The sequence below is a fragment of the Channa argus genome, chromosome 20 (assembly GCF_033026475.1).
Source record: "Channa argus isolate prfri chromosome 20, Channa argus male v1.0, whole genome shotgun sequence".
Classification (NCBI taxonomy): domain Eukaryota; kingdom Metazoa; phylum Chordata; class Actinopteri; order Anabantiformes; family Channidae; genus Channa; species Channa argus.
The window spans coordinates 11672931-11691022 of record NC_090216.1 but is presented as its reverse complement, the minus strand read 5'-3'; the positions used below and the strand labels follow the sequence as shown (position 1 = coordinate 11691022).

At 39.1% G+C, this 18092-nt stretch overlaps 1 protein-coding gene and 1 long non-coding RNA gene across 2 annotated transcripts; one reads left to right on the top strand and one right to left on the bottom strand.

Moving 5' to 3' along the window:
* Window positions 1-289: 289 nt before the first annotated feature.
* LOC137106057 (heparan sulfate glucosamine 3-O-sulfotransferase 2-like) lies at window positions 290-13074 on the bottom strand. Its single transcript, XM_067489065.1, has 2 exons — window positions 12018-13074; window positions 290-9181 (listed from the first exon to the last, which is right to left on the bottom strand). Exons 1-2 carry the CDS (start codon window positions 12509-12511, stop codon window positions 8563-8565), a joined length of 1113 nt encoding a protein of 370 aa, XP_067345166.1. The 5' UTR covers window positions 12512-13074; the 3' UTR covers window positions 290-8562.
* Window positions 13075-15216: 2142 nt separating this feature from the next.
* LOC137106150 (uncharacterized) lies at window positions 15217-17393 on the top strand. Its single transcript, XR_010911897.1, has 4 exons — window positions 15217-15337; window positions 15652-15852; window positions 15950-16137; window positions 16692-17393. It is a non-coding gene; the product is annotated as an uncharacterized lncRNA (long non-coding RNA).
* The last annotated feature ends 699 nt before the right edge of the window (window positions 17394-18092 follow it).

Sequence of the window (18092 nt, the reverse complement as noted above, 5' to 3'; positions counted from 1 at the left end):
GACTCCTGATCATAATGCATCTAAAATGTCAAATTAGTTTACATGATTTGTTTTTGCTACATTAATGTGCTTGCTGCATTGTAGAGAAGCAATCTAATCGTATTGATCAATCCAATCACTGTATGTCTCGGGGCCAAATTCAGTTCTTAATGCTGCGGCTCCATTTTGAGGCACTGTCTCCCTGGACAAAAGAAGACAATGAGCAGGATCCCAATGGTTAACCTTTACTTTATTACTGCTTGCTGTTTGGATAGATCGATCCATTGACCACAAGGTGGCAAAGGTGATATAGAGGGGGTGGACATTATATCATAAACACATCTTTAATATAACACATACAGTATAATCTAATCTAAAAGCCCTGCAACACTGTGAACTTTGCTATATATTGTTCGGTTTTCAGGTTGCTGCTTTAAAATAAAATAAAATTTGTAGGTCTCGTGTTTGTGGTGTCTTAGCTATACATCAAAACTCAGTACATGAAATTGCAAAACAATACAACACACACTAAAGTCCCATAAAAATGACAGAGGAGTTAAGTTGCCACAGGATATTCCTTAGGTTAACAGGCCTATATGTTATCAATACAAAGGACAGACAGAAAACCCAAAGGAGTCTGTGACATTTTACAGCACACTTAAGAATTTCATCTGCATATAATTTGCCCCCTATTGATAGAAAACACAAGAAGCAAGTGGAAGCAGCTGAGTCTTGTCATTTTACATACAAGGTGTACAATGAAATTGCATCAGATGGTCAGATGGAGGGCTAGTCCTGTTTAACTAGACTGCCTGGAGGAACCCTACACAAGGAGAGAACATGCAAACCCCTTGTCAAGTCTGGGGATTGAACCACGGACTGTGTTGCTGTGAGGTAAGAGTGCTAACCACTCTGCCGCTGTATTGGCCCTATATGTTGGTGTTTACAGAGCAGAAAGTTGGTATTTATAGATCAGTAATAATTCTGAAGTGCTTTGCAGCAAAAAATCCTTTTGAGTAATTTAATAAATTTTATGTTTCCTCAGAACAGACGTAAAAGAATCGACCAGTACTGTGTTATGATGGCATACTGTTCTATTGAAGAGTCATAATGACTGTTTGAAAGTGAGACAATGTGAATTCATACAAGAAGAAATAGCATGTTCATTCTCTTAGCTGCATCGTCAAGCATTAAAATTAACATTTTTATAATTTGACCGGCCTGTACTCCTTACATTTTTTTAGATTGATGACCACAAAATGACAAATTCTCCAATTAGCTCTATGCAATTTACTACCTACATGTGACTAAAAGTAGTCTCAATGTGACTTTCTCCCTGCCGAATGAAAAACAAATTCAATAATTCACTTGTTTCTGGAGAGACCATGTTAATTATTTCTCTTCTCTTGAGTCCAGTGATGCAGTACTTTAGTTCCATTTTAATTGGAGATCAAAAATCCAGCAAGCTATGAGTGGAGTTGGAGAGAGAGCTGCTTTTTAGGCAATGCAATATACATGATTGAATTACATAACACCAAGCACTGAGTGGTGCCTTGAAAACAACTTTAGCACCCGATGAGAGTGTGCTGTTTGTGGCCTGGAGGAATTAGTCCTCATAGGACCTTCCAGGGGTCCTTTGCGACCGCAAATGCCTTTCTATGCATTAGAACAGCAGGAGAGTATAATCTCCATAGTTTCTCTGTCAAGCGTTTTACCAGCTCTAGGCCTTAATTGCAAGATGGTTTTAATTTAGTGTATTTTTCCTCGAACTGTAGTTATTAATTTATTCACTGACATTTGAGGCGACCAAAGCATCGTTCTGCTTAAGTTAGCAGAGGATACACTTATTAAAACCTTAACCTGTTAAATGTCTGAGATCCAGCAGCTATATTCCTCCCACACACTGCACATTCATTTGTCCTACATAATGCACAGTGGTGGGTAGCTGGACTCATCGGGATGCTAGAGAGCAAGGTGTAAAGTGTCAAAGTTGGACACACAGCAAGCGCATGTCTGCCACGCTTCCTCTGACACTCATCCTACACCATTGGCTGTGCGAGGAATGATTGACTGAAAGGTTGATTATGCTTCCTTCCAGCCAGGTGGCTGGCAGGCAGAGAGACGCATATCACCAGATTGCTGCATCAGCCAAAGTGTGAGGCCACAGTTTCTGGCATCAGCGTGTCTGGACGAACATCACAGGAATAATAAAAAGATGCAGGGATGTCAATCATGAACCAAATGTGTCTGTTTAGTTGTTGATCCTCTTTTTTTCCTGTTCAGTTGGCAGCAGTCTCTCCATCTTGTATCTTGTGTCATTAGAGACGTTTGCCTTTTGAGCAAAGCTGAGATGGAAGACAGACGAGGCAGCCTGGGTAAAAAACTCAGGTTCTTGGGTTGTTGTGGGAGAGGGGGAAACTCTTTGATGTTGTGGAGCTTCGTGGAGGCAAATAACACACTTTGATATTTCATAAGCCATCTCTTTAAAAAAAATACATGTGGGCACAAACAGACAGCACAGATATCCACGCACACATTCTGTCAAAGATTAGATTTGAATTACCACTCAGCTGAAAGATCTGCAGTTATTTTGGCTGCAGATATTTGTCTTACACACAGCAGTTCCTGAAAGTTCCAATTTCCCAGAGAACCGGTGAGTGAATTTCTGTCCTGTTTGATTTTCTAAGGAAGATAAATTAGTGTTTGGATGAACATAAAAGGTAATGTATTCATAAAAGCTGTGATGAGTGCAGCTGTCTGCAGCATCTGACATCCAATCTGAGGCAAGCCGCCCAGGGAAGTTGGACCATCCTCCCCTGTGAGAGAAAGAGAGAGAGTGTGTGTGTGTGTATGTGTGCGCACATGTGTGTGTGTTTGTGTGTGTATGTGTGCGTGTGTGTGTACATGTATGTTGATGTTTATGGGCACAACAAAGAAGTCATCGTCAAAGTACAATTAAACTTTTCTGAACAAACGCACTGGCAGCAAGTAGGAAAGATGAAACGTTGAAGTGAGACTAACTGCTGTTTACAGTAATGGTCGTTTGAAATCAATATTTGAATAAAGAGACACTTTTGTTTATTCATTATGATTTCATGATTAATAGTTGATCAAAAATAGGAGCCTGATATTTAACAAATACAAATCGATCGTGCTTATTTATTTATTTTTGGCCTGCAGGAAATTTCGTAACATGATATTAGATCCTAACTTCTTGTGTATAATTGGAAAAATAATATATCAGAAACACAATCATTATTTGCAGATCACAAATGTTGTAATACACAGAGCTGGTTACAACCAAGTTTGTGCAGCTTTTCAGAAATCTATGTGTGCACCTACTCTGACACATTTCTATTTTCAACATTAGTTACTTATATTTGATATTTCTACTGCAGTATATTTCAAGGCATTTGTTCAACCAACCAAGACTGGCACTTAATTTAAAACAAGTAAGAGTAAGCAGGAACATCCGATAATGAACCTCGAGATTGTCATCCAGGTTCAGTTTGTCTCTCCTTTTAGGCTGCTCCGTGTGTTGATAAAAACAAAGCAAAAACACGCAGTTTTCCCAGTGGTTAGAATGCTGCATAGAAATGGCAGCACTACTGATGAAATGTCCCATTTGCTAATGATTTGGTTGGAGATGTGTTCATTACCTGAAAGAACTGTTGGGGCATTACCACCTACATGCAGAGCCATTCTACCTGACTTGCCTCATTGCAAGGCTTTGCAAGGCTCCCTGCTTAGAGAGCACTGCCACATGATGTAAAATCTCCATCAAAATCCTAATGCACTGCATGTCGACTCAGGTGTGGTCTGGAGTCTAGGGGCTGCTGATACATCAAATGTGTTTTGGTTTGCTGCGGATGTAAGGTTCATCTGGAGGCAGGCTTGGGATGAGGCTTGTTATTCTCCTCAGTGAGACATGAGCCACACACTCTAATTAGAACACATCTCCTGGTGAGAGAGATGCTGAGGTCTGACTACTCCTCCAGTCTAATCAGCTTTCTACCTCACTTTAGCTGCTCCACAGAAAACCGACTCTTGCTCGTCTGACAAACGGATACAACAAAAAGGAGATGGCACTGAACAACTGTTTCTAATTTGGAGGACTTTGCAGAACTTCAGAGATCTAAATCTTAAACGGGTGTGTGCCCAACAAAATCTTACATTCGCCGTCTTCCTCTCACTCTTTGCTGGAGACAAATGAAAAAGAAGGGGCCAGGTGGTTGTCAATTTATAAAATAGGTGCAAAGGTTTGAATGCAAATCAAAACTGGCTATCAGTTCTTAAGTATGTGCAGTATGTGCACTAAAGATCTGGGCAACATTTAAAATTTCATTTTATTTGAAACATGTATCTATTATAGTTTCCTTCACCACTTCCCCAGTTTCCTCCATAATAAGGCACATTACATGTACACTCTTATTAGGTGTCATCCCTGCCGACTGCAGTTCTAACATTGGACTGCAAGTACTTGTAGAACATGTATCATTAGGTACTCGAGACTGCAGCCACTGTTGTTGGCACTTCATTTTAATTTGGCTCCTAAGCCACTGGTGATTTTGACCACTGGGACATCCTGTCGGCTGCAGAACTTAAACTATTCTGAAGCATTAGGACTGAACGGGCTACACTGCTGCTGAATCCCCGCCTCTGCAGTGTCAGCTGCTGTCTCACTCGAATACTGGGGAACCTCATTCTATCTCATGTGAACATCCCGAGCAACACAGGAAACACACTGTGCCAGTGTGTTCTATTTTAACTCATTGCCACTTAAATAGAGCATACATGTAAGCATACTATGTCAACTATTGATTGTATGTGAAAATTATATTTTCGAGGAGAATTTCTCTTTGTCACTACTTCTGTCTTACTTCTGTGCTCATTAAAAAAAGAAAAGTGGGAATGTTTGAAACTAGTTTAACCGACAGGGATTCTTTAGGATCAATTATAGCATCTGAAGGAGCATCATGGGGCATTTAAACACTTAACTGCTGTCTTCAGCCACTGTGCTTGATCGTATGTACATATTTGTGCTGCTTTAGAAAAATTTATACCTTTTGTATTTTCAATTTCCCCCTTCTAGTAAAAAATATTAATCATGCTATATCACCATTTTCAAAAATTACTATAAAAGCTCAAGCTCTCGGTGGAGTGTGAAAGATAAAGAGAACAATATGTGTCTGCTTTTGTCCTTGAAGTCTTATCAAGTCTTGCCAATAACCTGTGGTTATCAACAGAACACATTAGTATGAACTGAATCCTTCAGCTCCTTCAGGTGTTTTGAGCATTTAGTAATTATCAGGGATCTCCATAGGGATAGAATGATGAATATTGGACTATATAGGAACAATCTTTTGATTCAAAATATAATTGAAATATTCAACACATTAAACTGTGCACACAGATCTGTTTTGAGTGGATCATTTAGTTGTGGCATTTCACAACAAGAAGAAAAAATATTAGCACAATATTCACACATCAGTTTTAACAAATACTCATTAAGCTTAACAAGCTCCTCATTAGCTTGAGTGCAAATAGGTCACGTTATAGTTCTCTGAAATCCAAAGGATTTGATTATTTGCATGGGCTGCTTCCTGAGGGAATTCATATTTGAAAAGAAAGCTGAATGTGTGCATGTGCGTGTATGTATGTATGTGTGAGAGAGAGAGATTTGACCTGCGAGAAATCTCTGGAGAGCCGTTCACTAGAAGAGCCTAATCAGACTCTGGCTGATGCTTGTTCTAGGGGATTGCTCCTCTCCAGCCCTCAGGCCTAATTAGGACCCATGTGTACCATATAGAGAGTTGCCGCTCAACGTGACGACTGGATAGATGGTCACCTGTGCGAGCTCAATAACCCACAAAAGCAAGCTGCTGTATGGGGAACATGATGACAAGCAGGGCCACACTGCCCATACGCCCCCACCAGGAGGTCGTATGAGTTTAATGAATGCTAGGACAAGGAGGGAGATGGCGAGTGGAAGAGAAGCTGTGAGAGAGAAAAGGCAGACGTCTGGGCTGAGAGACAGTCACACAGAGCGTCTTTTATGATTTTCCTCTTAACAATGCAATGTGACCATTTGCAGGAGAATGAGGAGAAAGGGAGGCTGAACATATAGTAGAGTAAAAATAAAAAACAGGTTTCAGACTTCCTGAGCTCAACTTGCTGGATCGTCAAACACCAAGGAATCTTCAAAGGGTAGTCTGTTACATGCAAATTTCAAAAAGGTCTCAGATGAAGTAGTATTCAAACAGATAAAAGTACTAGACTTCTGAGGTATGTAGATAACAGAGAGGAGCAACGTGTCCTACATTTCAGTGGAAGCCAAATCATTATTAATGAGCATTATTAGTTAGGAAAACACATTCTAAGAGTTCAGCCTTCCAATGTCTACAGCATTTCTAATCATATTGAAAGATACACATTAAAATGCTGAGTAAGTGTCTTTCTAATCATAGTCAGAAACCTTCAGTGAACCTTTGCGGTCGTTATGCACAGTCCATGTGTCTGCTTCCTGTGCTAGGGTCTAAAATTATTGATATTGACTCTGCCTGTAGTTGTGTGTTATGAGCTCCATAATTTTGCTCTTAGGACCATAATATAACTCTCTTATTTGGTGACATCCACAATTTGAAGTGCAAGTATTTTACACATGTAAATAGTAACTACAGGTTAGATACAATCCATTACGATTAATTACACCAAAACGTGGTGAACAAAGACCTCTTTGTTTTGAACATTGGCTTTTACTTTAACTTGTATTAATGATGCACGTTTTTCAGGGCAAATAAGAGAAATTACTGAATGTTGTTAATGATGTGATGTGATGTGATGAAAAAAAAGCAGCATTTGTTCTCCAACATCAGTCGTTCTCAATGTCAAATAGCTTCTTTATTGGATACCAGAACTGTTTAATATGTCTTTAAACACAACTATTTTAGTTATAGTTATTACCATTAAGGCCGGACTGAGCAGCAATTCTATAAAAAAAAAAAGATAACTATATTAATAAGCACTCCCAATTTTATATAATATTAATATTATTGTTGCTATAAAAATTAAATAGTCAAAGATATTACGGTCTCATTCTTTACCTCTTGCCTTCTTCCCCTGTTCTGTACTAGGAGCATATTCACTAAATTATTAAAATGCACTAAAATATAGTGGAATCTAAACGGTAACTATAATAATATCATGTTGTTATATGGAAAATAAGTGCCCCAATCATTTACTGTATACATGCTCTTTTAAACTCCTATTCTTATATAACGTATAGATTTTTTTCTTTTGTTTTTGCAGAAGTGTATCAGCTTGGCTAGATCTCAAACAGACCTGGCTTTAGTATTCATATCATGTAGCCAAATCCAAACTTTTCACTGCAATCATGTGACATGCAGTCCTGGAATCTGTTTGATAACCTGCCATGACTAGGTGTTCCCTGCTTTGTCTTTGAGAAAGTGATTGAAATTCCTTACACCTACACCCACTCATGCACCTACCACCGCCGCAGCACACAACAAACCTTGCAAAAGGCAATAACCCTCAAAGGATATGTTCTCACCAGCAGCAAGACAAACGCAATAACTGTAAGTGGTCTAATCTGTTGAAAAGCAACTATCCCACTAACTAGATGTGAAAAGGGCACAGATCCAACCATTTTCTGAGAACTTCAATCATGATGCCAGTTTACAGTTGAAAGGACCATTGTTTGATTTGGGCCATTTATGAATGTCAAGCAAAAGCAACGAGTAGGAGGGGATTAAAAATCCTGATTCAGCATGCATTTGTGAAATTCATTTATCAAGGCCAAGGCATCAGATGTGACAATTTAAAAAAACAAAACATATATTTGTGCTTCTGTTTCATTTAATGAGGTTCATGGACAAACACTGTGTGTGAGCCAGTGATAAAATACTTCTGTAATAAAAATATAGAAATGGTTTTGCAAATAAAGTACAGAATACAAAGTGAAGTGCATGTTACAGTATAGACTAACCTATTTGGCTCAAGCTGAAAATAATTTGAAGAAAAGAGAGAAAGCATTCACCCTAGAAAGTGATGAGACCAACAGTAAGTAACATTAGATGGTTCCTACTGCCGTTATGGCTTTACATTTAAGATTTAACACCACAGTGCTGCAGCTTAATTCTGCTCTCCCTGAAGACTTCACTGACATTTCCAAGGTCTTGCTTTCAAACCATCCTTTGATTAGTGAAGTAGGTTTTAAGAGGAACTAATCCTGTTCCGTGGAACTTCCTCTTTTTTAGTAACCAGTCAGCAAATTGGGAATCTACTTATAATATGCAGTATTAATATTAGTTATATCTATTCTAGCAACAAGGAGGAGGCTGATACTGGCTGGTAACTGATCAACAGTGCGAAAGCAGTATCATCCAAGCTTTTTTTTTGTTCATTAGTGTCGTTTCAAAGAACAATACTGCTTTTGGTGCAGCACTCACAAAATTGTCTGGAGACTGCTGATAGTAGCCATACAATTTTACTGCAGTCAAATCATGTTTGAAAGAACCTTTGTGGAACACAAAAATCTTCTTCCATTGAATTTATCTCAAGCATCTATTCCCACTTGAAATCATGGCCCACCATTTCATAAAACTTGACATTGTAAGGTCTATAGAAGTCTCGCAGTTGCTCAATAGCATCTCTGTCTATTTGCACATGAGTTCTGCCCTTGGACTTGCCAAGGCAGCGGGGAGATCCGCTGCTTTCCGGCTTCTTAAGGCAAGGGAAGCCTTTGGTGCGGTTGAAATAGAAGTGTTTGTCAGTGACAATGCGCTTCAACCCAAGGAAGTCTTGCACCCGAGCCAACTCGCCTGCTGGGTCTGTGATAAGACGTTCTCCGCTCACAAAGTGGATTTGAGCCAGGGGGAAGTAGTGGAGCCAGTTTTCAAGGTGCAGAGCATACAGTCCTATCCGAATGGCATTCCAGGACATATCCACAATGCCCAGGGTCTGGTTTCTGAAGGCCAGCTCTTGGAAACTTGGCAGGTCAGGAGTTTTAGTTAAAGTCTGAGTGTAATCGGATATTGCGCGAGTGACGGGGTCCCGCACCACCACAATGAGTTTGGTGTCTCTCGACATGGCAGAGATCCGATGCGGTGTTTCTTTTGTCACGAAGTAGCTGGGCGTCTTCTCCATTGTGATTTGGCTTTCAAGAGTCCTTGGCATTAAACCTCTGAATGAAAGATGAAAACACAAGGTAAACGTCCCAGTTAAATAAAGGGTTCTCATTTGCATTGTCATTACTTTAAAAGTTTTTTAAATCACATTTCCTTGCTATTTTGAATAGATTAAATTACGGAAAAGGCTTACAGATTTAGAAAAGGACATAATGTCCTTGCATCCCCTCTGTCAAAAGGAAAAGTGTGTATTAGATGTCTATTTAGGGCAGCACTACGTAAGTGAGTTGGAAAGGAACAAAACCACCCTAAGTGAGAAGCTCCAGTTTGGCTGTGAACCCAGTTTCTTGATGTAAATGATTATAGGAACACTGAAGAAAAGTCATAGTAGCCTGTCGTCACTGGAGACCTGTCTTGCAGACAGCTCTACTGTGCATCAGCTCAGGATGGTTCAAGAGTAATAAATCACTGTGAATGCAAACAGAACACATATAGCAGGGTGACACTGTTAGGTTACTTCTGGGTCTTCAAAGTAGGACATTGTGGAAATAATGTGGTTTGCCTTCAGGGACTGAAAGTTTGAACAGTGATTGGAAACCATCAAAAAGCACAGACAGATTGTTCACTCTGTTGTTTTGTTTGACTAACGGATTTATTGCCATTTATCATGAAATGTCTTAATTGGTCTGAGGAGGAGTTCAGCAACTAAAGTTACAATAATATTTAGACAAAGACAAATTCTCCACATTTTTTGGGGGGGGGGGGGGCTGTGGAGAGTAGCCTCCTGCCCACACGTCAAAGTGTCTTAGGACAGTGCAACGAAAAGTCTTTTGGTGTACCTGTCCAACAACTACGGTTCTGTGGGGATCAATAAAGTGTCCATTAAAATTTTTTATGAATGAGAACAGTAGGCGAGTGAATTTTTGAAATTTTGTACTAAAAGATGAGTTTGGCATCTCATTGGAATCTATTTTACTAAGTGTTTAGTAATCGAATTATTGCAGCTTTAAATAAAGGCTCATACATAATGAAATCTTTCAAATGATAATAAGCTGTTGTTTCAAAATAAATATCAAACAAACCTTGAAAAATATCACTGGATTCTGTGGGTTGTTTGTTTTCAACCCATTCATCTCAATGTCCCCTGTCTGATAAGCAGCTGCAACATGGCAACTTGACTGAAACAAGAGGGTGATACATCATGTCTAAACTAACAGAACGTACATTGGCTACATTACACTGTACCATAGTCTAAACAGCTGGAATCAGCCAAATAAACGTGCACTACCCTAAATTATTTTCTGTGCTTACATTACATTACTATAGTTTGTTTCATCCCGAACGATTATAACAGTTTCTTCTGTTTTCCGCAAGGTGTGGACCTCACCCTGCACTGTAGCCTTTAGAGCAGATCTTCTTATTTATTCTCACCAGTCAAGTCGCCATCCGAAGCCTCCATGACGGGAAAGTTAACATCAGGGATCTTATCTCTGCCCTATTCTCTTGATTTCTATTTTGCATCAAACTAATCATAAACCCAGCACGAACAATCCCACATCGAGCACGAAACTATCACTGTTCTGAACGGTAATTTGACCTTTGTTGACAGTTGTTTACAAGTGAGGCTCAGAGAGGCAACCCTGTATTTGAAAGCAATCCTCGGAAGTCAGTGAGCTGGTATTTGACCTTTTCTCGACAGCTTTGACAGCTGACAATCAAACTACGGTAATGGACTAGAGTTCACATCTCCAGGACACATCTCTGAGATAAAAGAGTTTCAGCCATCCTGTAGAGTGCCAATTACTGGAGATAGTTTCAGCCTATAATTATTTTATAATACTACAGAGACACATGCCTCCTGGTGGGAACATGACAGCCAATCATTAACATGAGTGTATTTGAAAGTACTGTGGATCTCTGTGTGAGTGTGCATGATTGGTTGTCTGTTTGTGTGCATACATTTATGCAAAACTGCTCACTGCTTATGACTAAAGTGTAACAATCTGTAATTAAGAAGATTCAATAATAATGTGGAGCTTTTATGTATGGGGTACTGTACAGTATAGAGACAGGTACTTGACGATCACACAAAGTAATGTGAAGGGGGATGTAGCTTTTTGAAGGTGTTTTATTTAGCGTTTTAAAAACAATAAATCATGCATTTTTGAAATATTACCATAAACAAGACAATAGCTCAGAGGCCTGGCAGCTACTTGCACAGTACAATTTACACCGCTTGCCTCCAGAGGTTGGAATTTATGCGAAATATGATGAATGACTCCACAGTACATCAAAAAAAAGGGGGCTATTGTTTGCAAACGCTCTGTAAACAGAGCTCATGTCTCCAAAGTTTCTAGCAAAACAAAAACGAAATGAGTCGAGAGACTGCTTGTTTATCCACCTCAGAACAAAGTGTAGTGTGCACAGAGAGGCACCCAGCAGTGGGAGGGGGACCAGGACTGCGCAGATTCAGAAGACAGATGTCTGAATTTATCTCAGCTTTCATGTTTCCATAAATTATCTCATTTGTGTCGCTTTCTTTTCAAAGAAAAGACACTCTTTACTGCAGAATCTCAATCAGTATTTGTTAATGAATCATACCAACACTCCCAAGTACATCATCGGCCATAACCCATACATTTTTGGAATTTAAAGTGTTTGACGGGCCCCAAGAAAGTAAAAAAAAACACAAAAACTATTATTTAAGTCATTTAGGAAATTATTACAAAAACACCTAAAGAATTGGAAAGAAAATAGCTATATTTCAGTTTCAATGTCCACAGTGTATCACTTCAGCAATGTCTAATGTTTTGTCACAAACCTGATTAAACTGTTAAAGATCTGATTTGAAGATTTTGTGCGGCTCATAATGCACAGGTGAGACTTTCTTACCTGTACCACTCCAGACCTCTATCATAGTTCCTGTCGAAGAAATGGGTCTCTGTTCCAGCTGCTCGCACATCTGGATGAATTCTTATGAACTCCAGGACAGCTCTGGTTCCTCCCTTTTTCACACCAACTATGATCGCATTTGGTAACTTTTTATTCCCAAACTTGAAATAACCCATGGGGGGACTGGGTGTGTCGTTCCTGACCATGTGGTGAGTCGAAGCAGGTCTTTGCTCGCCTGTTAGTCGAGATGCCGCAACACTGCTCGCTTTTGGTAAAACGCAGGAGGGAGATTTCTGAAGGCGCCGTTTTGCTCCATCGGCCAGGACGCGCTGACAGCTCGGCGTCAGATCACCTGACTTTTGCATGCTGGTATTAACAGGGAACAATGTCCAGTAGCACAAATATGAAAGAAGAAGGGATAACAAGCCAATAGATGTCCGTGTGAGCCTGTGTGAGAAGGGAAGAAGTCGATTGAAGAGGAGCACACATGCCATCTCTCCACGGATATGAACATTTTCTAAATGAGTTTGCGTTCCGTCCTTTCTGGTTCTTTTAGTCGCTTAAGTGTCTGAGCTGCTCATCGTCTCCATGGCAGAAATAAAAAACTTCAGTCAGGTGCTAGTCAACACTTCCATCACTTGATCACGGAGTATGTTAAGACAATCCATCAATGTCCCATCTGTTCAGTTCATTAAATGAAAAGTCGCCCTTGGCTGAGCGCTGACTTGGGAAGTGAGGTCCTGCTTTTAAACTCCTGGACGCCTCCATGGTCATCCTGTCCGTGTGAGACGCCCTGATGAGAGCGCTCTCCGCCAACTTGAGCGGACTACCAGCTTAGAACCGGCTCAACGACAGAAAAATGTTTCCACACGGTGACGTCAGAGCAACTTTGCATTCAGCTCTCTTCTCTTTCATCTGACTTGACTCAATTCCTAACATGCACATTTCCGTTTTGCCACACCACACAACATGGCCTATAGACTATTTTTGCCAGCTGGAGGCAGGTTTGCATGCGCCTGATGTAAGGAGTTGAGGCTGAAGCAACAAATAAAAATTTCAAGATGAAACCCATCCACAAACATCCATAATTTAATACATCCATGATACTAACCAATAGAAACCCAGCCCTCCACCTAGAAAAAACTGGGCTATGCCGTGTTGGAGCTGCTTTGTTCCTGTTGCACTAATCAGCACTCTTTTCTGTTTACGTGACCTCAGGTCAGCTGTCACTGTTGCTTCACTTTAACCAGTGTTTAAAATCACCCAGTGTTTAAAATGAGCACTTAAAGTCTTGCATTTGGACATCCAGGACTCCATCATAATTAAGCCCCATCTTGTTCCAAAGGGAAGATCATTGTGAAAGCACCATAACAGCTTTGTTTTTCAAGTTCAAGAAGAAAGAGTTTTCTCAGGTTGTCTAATGTTGATATTTCACTTTCGGACTATCATATCATGTACAAATATATTTTAAGCAAAAATGAACAGTATTCAAGCTCACAAATCTACAGAACTCATTAAATAGGAGATCTATAGTGATTTAGTTAAATAATACCACACCCAGAATTACCCAGAATTTCCTAAAGCCTCCATGGACCCTGAGCATTGCTGGATAAATCTACTTTGGGATCCTGGGGCTGAAATGAGGTTCAGCTGGGGCCACTATTAGCCCCTTGCTCTAATCAGTTTGCTAAGTGGCTGTTTGATTTCCACATTCCTTCTAGAGCACAGAATCAGATGAACTAATGACAGTCTTAAACCTGGGTTTTATTTTTGTCTAATAACTTCTCAGATAGGGCTTTAAAGATCAGGTGCAGAAACCACATTGTTATGTCAGCTAATACTGAGCTTACTTCCATTACTATTCACTTCATTTATCAGAAATCAGTTGTAAACCTGAAGCTTCAAACCTGTAATCTCATCCTTGGTGTTTGACATCCTTTCCCCCTAGCAGAGGAAGTGTTGGAGAGTTGGGGTGAACAGTGTGTGCAGAGCAGGTCATCCCTCTTAGTTTCCTGATGACTGATACAAATGCAGACAAGCCCGAGGTGGAAACAGAATAGGATAAAAACTCCAAGTACTGCAGAGACGCACAGGGAGGAGTTGAAGTGTCACTGTGGTGCTCCCGCGGGTGTCTGCGCCCAATCTCAGAGGTCTCTGATTAAAGAATGATTTATAGGGCCTGGTGGGAGAGGCCCGCTCAGCAATCTGTCTAGTGAATGAGATTTTTCCTCAGGAAGAGGGCGGGTAAATCAAACCTTAGGACGAGAAGCCCGCGATAGGGCTCGGTGATTAAATGTTATAATCATCTGTGTTGAGTGTGTGGCTTGGTTTTGCAGTGGCACTATCAAGAATACTGATACTTAAAATCAGTTTACAACTTGTTTATTACAAAAGAAACTATGATTCTTTTGCACTGACATAAACTATGACAGTTTAATTCAATGTCATCTTTTTACATCTGCCTGGGAAAATCAGATGAGGGGACACAACCTTTTTGAGAAGAAAATGCAAAAGAACCTTTCAGGGGACAAACAAACAAAATAATTTATCTTACAACAAGCAAAGTATTTTTATTGTATATTTTTGTGGCCATAGTTGGTACACTGACCACTCCTGCAGAACTGCTCATTTGTCAGAGGTAAGAAAAGCCTGAGGGGGATGTCAGCCTGTCTTCACTTTGATCAGACACTGGGTGCAGCTACAGATAATCCACACAATTCTGACTTACAGATGGATGAAGAGTCACTGTGAAATTTTTTATATAGTGTCAAACACGCACCTGTACTGCTGTTTTAGGGTTTGATTTTGTGTGCTAGTCAGAATATCAGTCAACAAATTACAAAGGATAGAAATGCTGTTGTCAGGCTTCATTTAATCCTGTAGACCAGTAGTCCAGGAACTAACCACATGATCAGTTATGGTAAAGAAACTGTGGGCCGAGAGTAAAACTACAGTATGTTGTTCCTACAGGTAAAGCAGAATGGGATTGTGATGATTTCACAATATCCAGATTAAGGTAATCCTGAGTAAATCTCACACACTTTATCCCATTAAACGAGAAATATGTGTTTCGTTCATTTCAAATTTCCTTCTTCCTTTGGTGACGGTTCAAAAACTGAGGCTTTAAAAAGAACCAATAATGTTACAATTGTGACACCTGCTGGTCAGATTACGGTAACACATATTCCCACACGATGCGCAGCTTCTTTATTTAAAGGGAAAGTGAAAGGTTTCAAAGCCTAAACGCTGGACTTCCTGTAAATATCAGAAACGGAAAGAGCACGTAACAACACGATTGCTGCCAGAAAGAAACACAAACAGTAAGTTGACTAAAAATAATCGATATTTTTGAACATATTTGTGGCGATATGGTTTCATCTTATTGTTTCATTAGTTTTTGCAGCACTGGCTGTTATCGAAAAAAGTAATGTCGTGGAGTGCACACACACACATTCATACACACCCATTACAGCTACAAAGACATATTTCAGTTCAGTTAACATGGTGCACTGACTTAAGATTCACTTGAACTTAAAAGTATTACTAATAGTACCGAACTGACACAATAACGTTTTGTATGTATTATGAGTTGTGAAAGTGTGTTTTTTCTTTTTTTTTTTTTTTTCATTTTCAGGTAAAATGCCAAAGGCAAAGGTTTACGTATTAACAGCCGGGAACACTTTGGGGTGTCATGAGAAATTTCTTACAAAAGTGAAGAAAAAAATAAGTGCTAAAGTCATGCAAAACCCTGAGGACAGTGATGTAGCTTTTGTTTTCTGTCCCATTGTCAGTCGTTTTGAGTCTGACGTTACATCTGCGTTGTCCATCATCCCAGGTAAATGTGCAGACACTGCAATGCAAGAAAAATGTCATGTTGTGTTTTGTCCTTTAGTTGCAAACTATGAGCTGTGTTTTGTCTCTCTGTGCAAAAGATAAAGCTCCTCGGAATGTGATTCTGGTGGCAATGCATCACACATTTGACCCAAACTACGTTTTACCATCCCAAAGAGAGCTGGACAACCCTGCAGTCACTCTTCTGGTGGACTGTCTGTTTTTCGAGAATAAAGGGCTTTTAAAATGTCCCCGCAATAAAATTGCAATCAAGGCTGTCACGAAGCAGGTAAACACACATGTTAAGTGTTAAGTGTAATATTCCATTGGTATGTTGTTAGTACTGTGATACATCCATTAACATGATCATGTTTCGTCATTGTCAAGGTTAAAATGAAAAGAGGTGTGTGTCCTTTTAATAGAGGACAGCTGGAGGCAGTGATGGACACAGGTGTCCAAGTTGTGTCTCCAGTTTCTCTTAAATACCTGTCACTGAGGACAACCTAAGAGTTTCCCAGTATTTGCTCAGGAAAGGACTTAGTAAATGAGTAATTAAGACAATTTGCTCTATTTTCAGTCACAGATTAAATGTTTTTCTTAAACTTTTAGACATATTCTTAATTGTATTTGTATTTGTATTTTTAAATTGTCACAGTTATTGTACTTCAATTTAAAGCTTAATCAGGAAACCATATAATTCTGCTGATGAGATACAACAGTAAACAAAAGTACTTAAATCTACAATAAACTATACATTCCCTTTTCCATATATTTCTTTACTCTTTTTGGATGTTTAACATATTTCTTATTGAGTTTGATTTACTTTACTCTTCTATTTTGCAGCTAAAACAAAAATCAACAAGAGGTCTGTGATCCACTGTGGCGAACCTGAACTCACGGGATAAGCCAAAATGACAAAACAAACAAAAAAACAACAACAAAAAAAATAAAGTGAAAATGAAGTGAAGAAATCAAGTGAAAGAAAAGAGGGGAAAAAAACAAAGTAGAAGAATTGAAAAAAAATATCAACTAAATTAAATGGATAAAAAAGTGAGGGGATGAAAAGCATCAATATTCACACACAAACAAGATCTCAAAAATCAAGAAGGATTTATTACTCAGATGGCTTCTGTGGGATTTGGAGGAAGAGGACACCTCAGTGTTATTTTACATACCCATGGTTTAACTGTATTCTTTTAACATATGTGCCGTTTTTTTTATTTTCATGAAAATTTTCCATGTAAGCTGCACGGAATTGTGCAGTGTGTGCATTCACGCTTTGGGCCCCACATTTTTCTGTGTAAAATGTCTGTCTTATAGTTGTTGAGGTATTAAAACCTTTCCTTTACTTCTGCATGTGGTAAAAACGCGCGACTGAAATTTGAACATTTTGTACAAATTCTGCTGAAACATCGCCTTGAAACACTGTTGGGCATGTTTCCCCTGCCAGTTCTTGTAAATTGTGTACGTACTGTATGATGGTTTGACCTGCTGACTGTAGTTCTTATAACCTTGGAATAATAATCATTCTGTACAATTCTTGTATTCGTTCATATGCTGACCCATATTTTTTCCATGCCCTGGTATGGGATGCCTTGTGCACCCTGTGGCTCAAATTCAATACTTAAGTAAAATTGCAAGCATTAGCTGGGAGAAATCTCCACTACAAGTATTAGTGGGAATGTTTTACTCAACTAAATGAAGTACTTGATCTACATTTTACTTTAAGAAGTGAAGTAAGGCAGAAAGGACACAATGGATTTAAACAAAACTGATCATGATGATTATGCATAAGCTGTTCACTAATAAAAAAAGGTCAAAAGTCACTATAGGTAAAGTTGGCGCTGAACCAGTTAATGTGCTGCCAGGTGGTTAATTCATAATGATGCATTATCAAGTTCATAGTATTTTTGTTAAGCCGTATAACATTTTTATCTTAACGCCACCAGGTAGTGTTAATGTGGTGCATGATGTAGTCTAAACAGTTTTTAATTATATATATATATACATATATATGTGTAGATATGTGTGTATATACACATATATACACATATATATGAATATATATATATTCATCAGTCCATTAGCTTAGCACATTAGCTGGAAGCAAAGAGTATCAGCTATTGGTGGTGGTTTCAGATTTAGAGTAACCTGCGGTTTGAGTATCAGTTTCCTCAGCAGTTTAAATATCAGCTGGAAAAACTAAAATTCTAAGTGCTTTTAGTCAGGTAATATTTGTACACA

Excerpts from the sequence above, each read along its gene's own strand:
- LOC137106057 (XM_067489065.1), bottom strand. The coding sequence starts at position 12,511 with ATGGCATGTGTGCTCCTCTTCAATCGACTTCTTCCCTTCTCACACAGG. Across the intron at positions 9,182-12,017 it reads AGAGGTCTGGAGTGGTACAG|AGGTTTAATGCCAAGGACTC; the intron begins GTAAGAAAGTCT and ends TCTTTCATTCAG.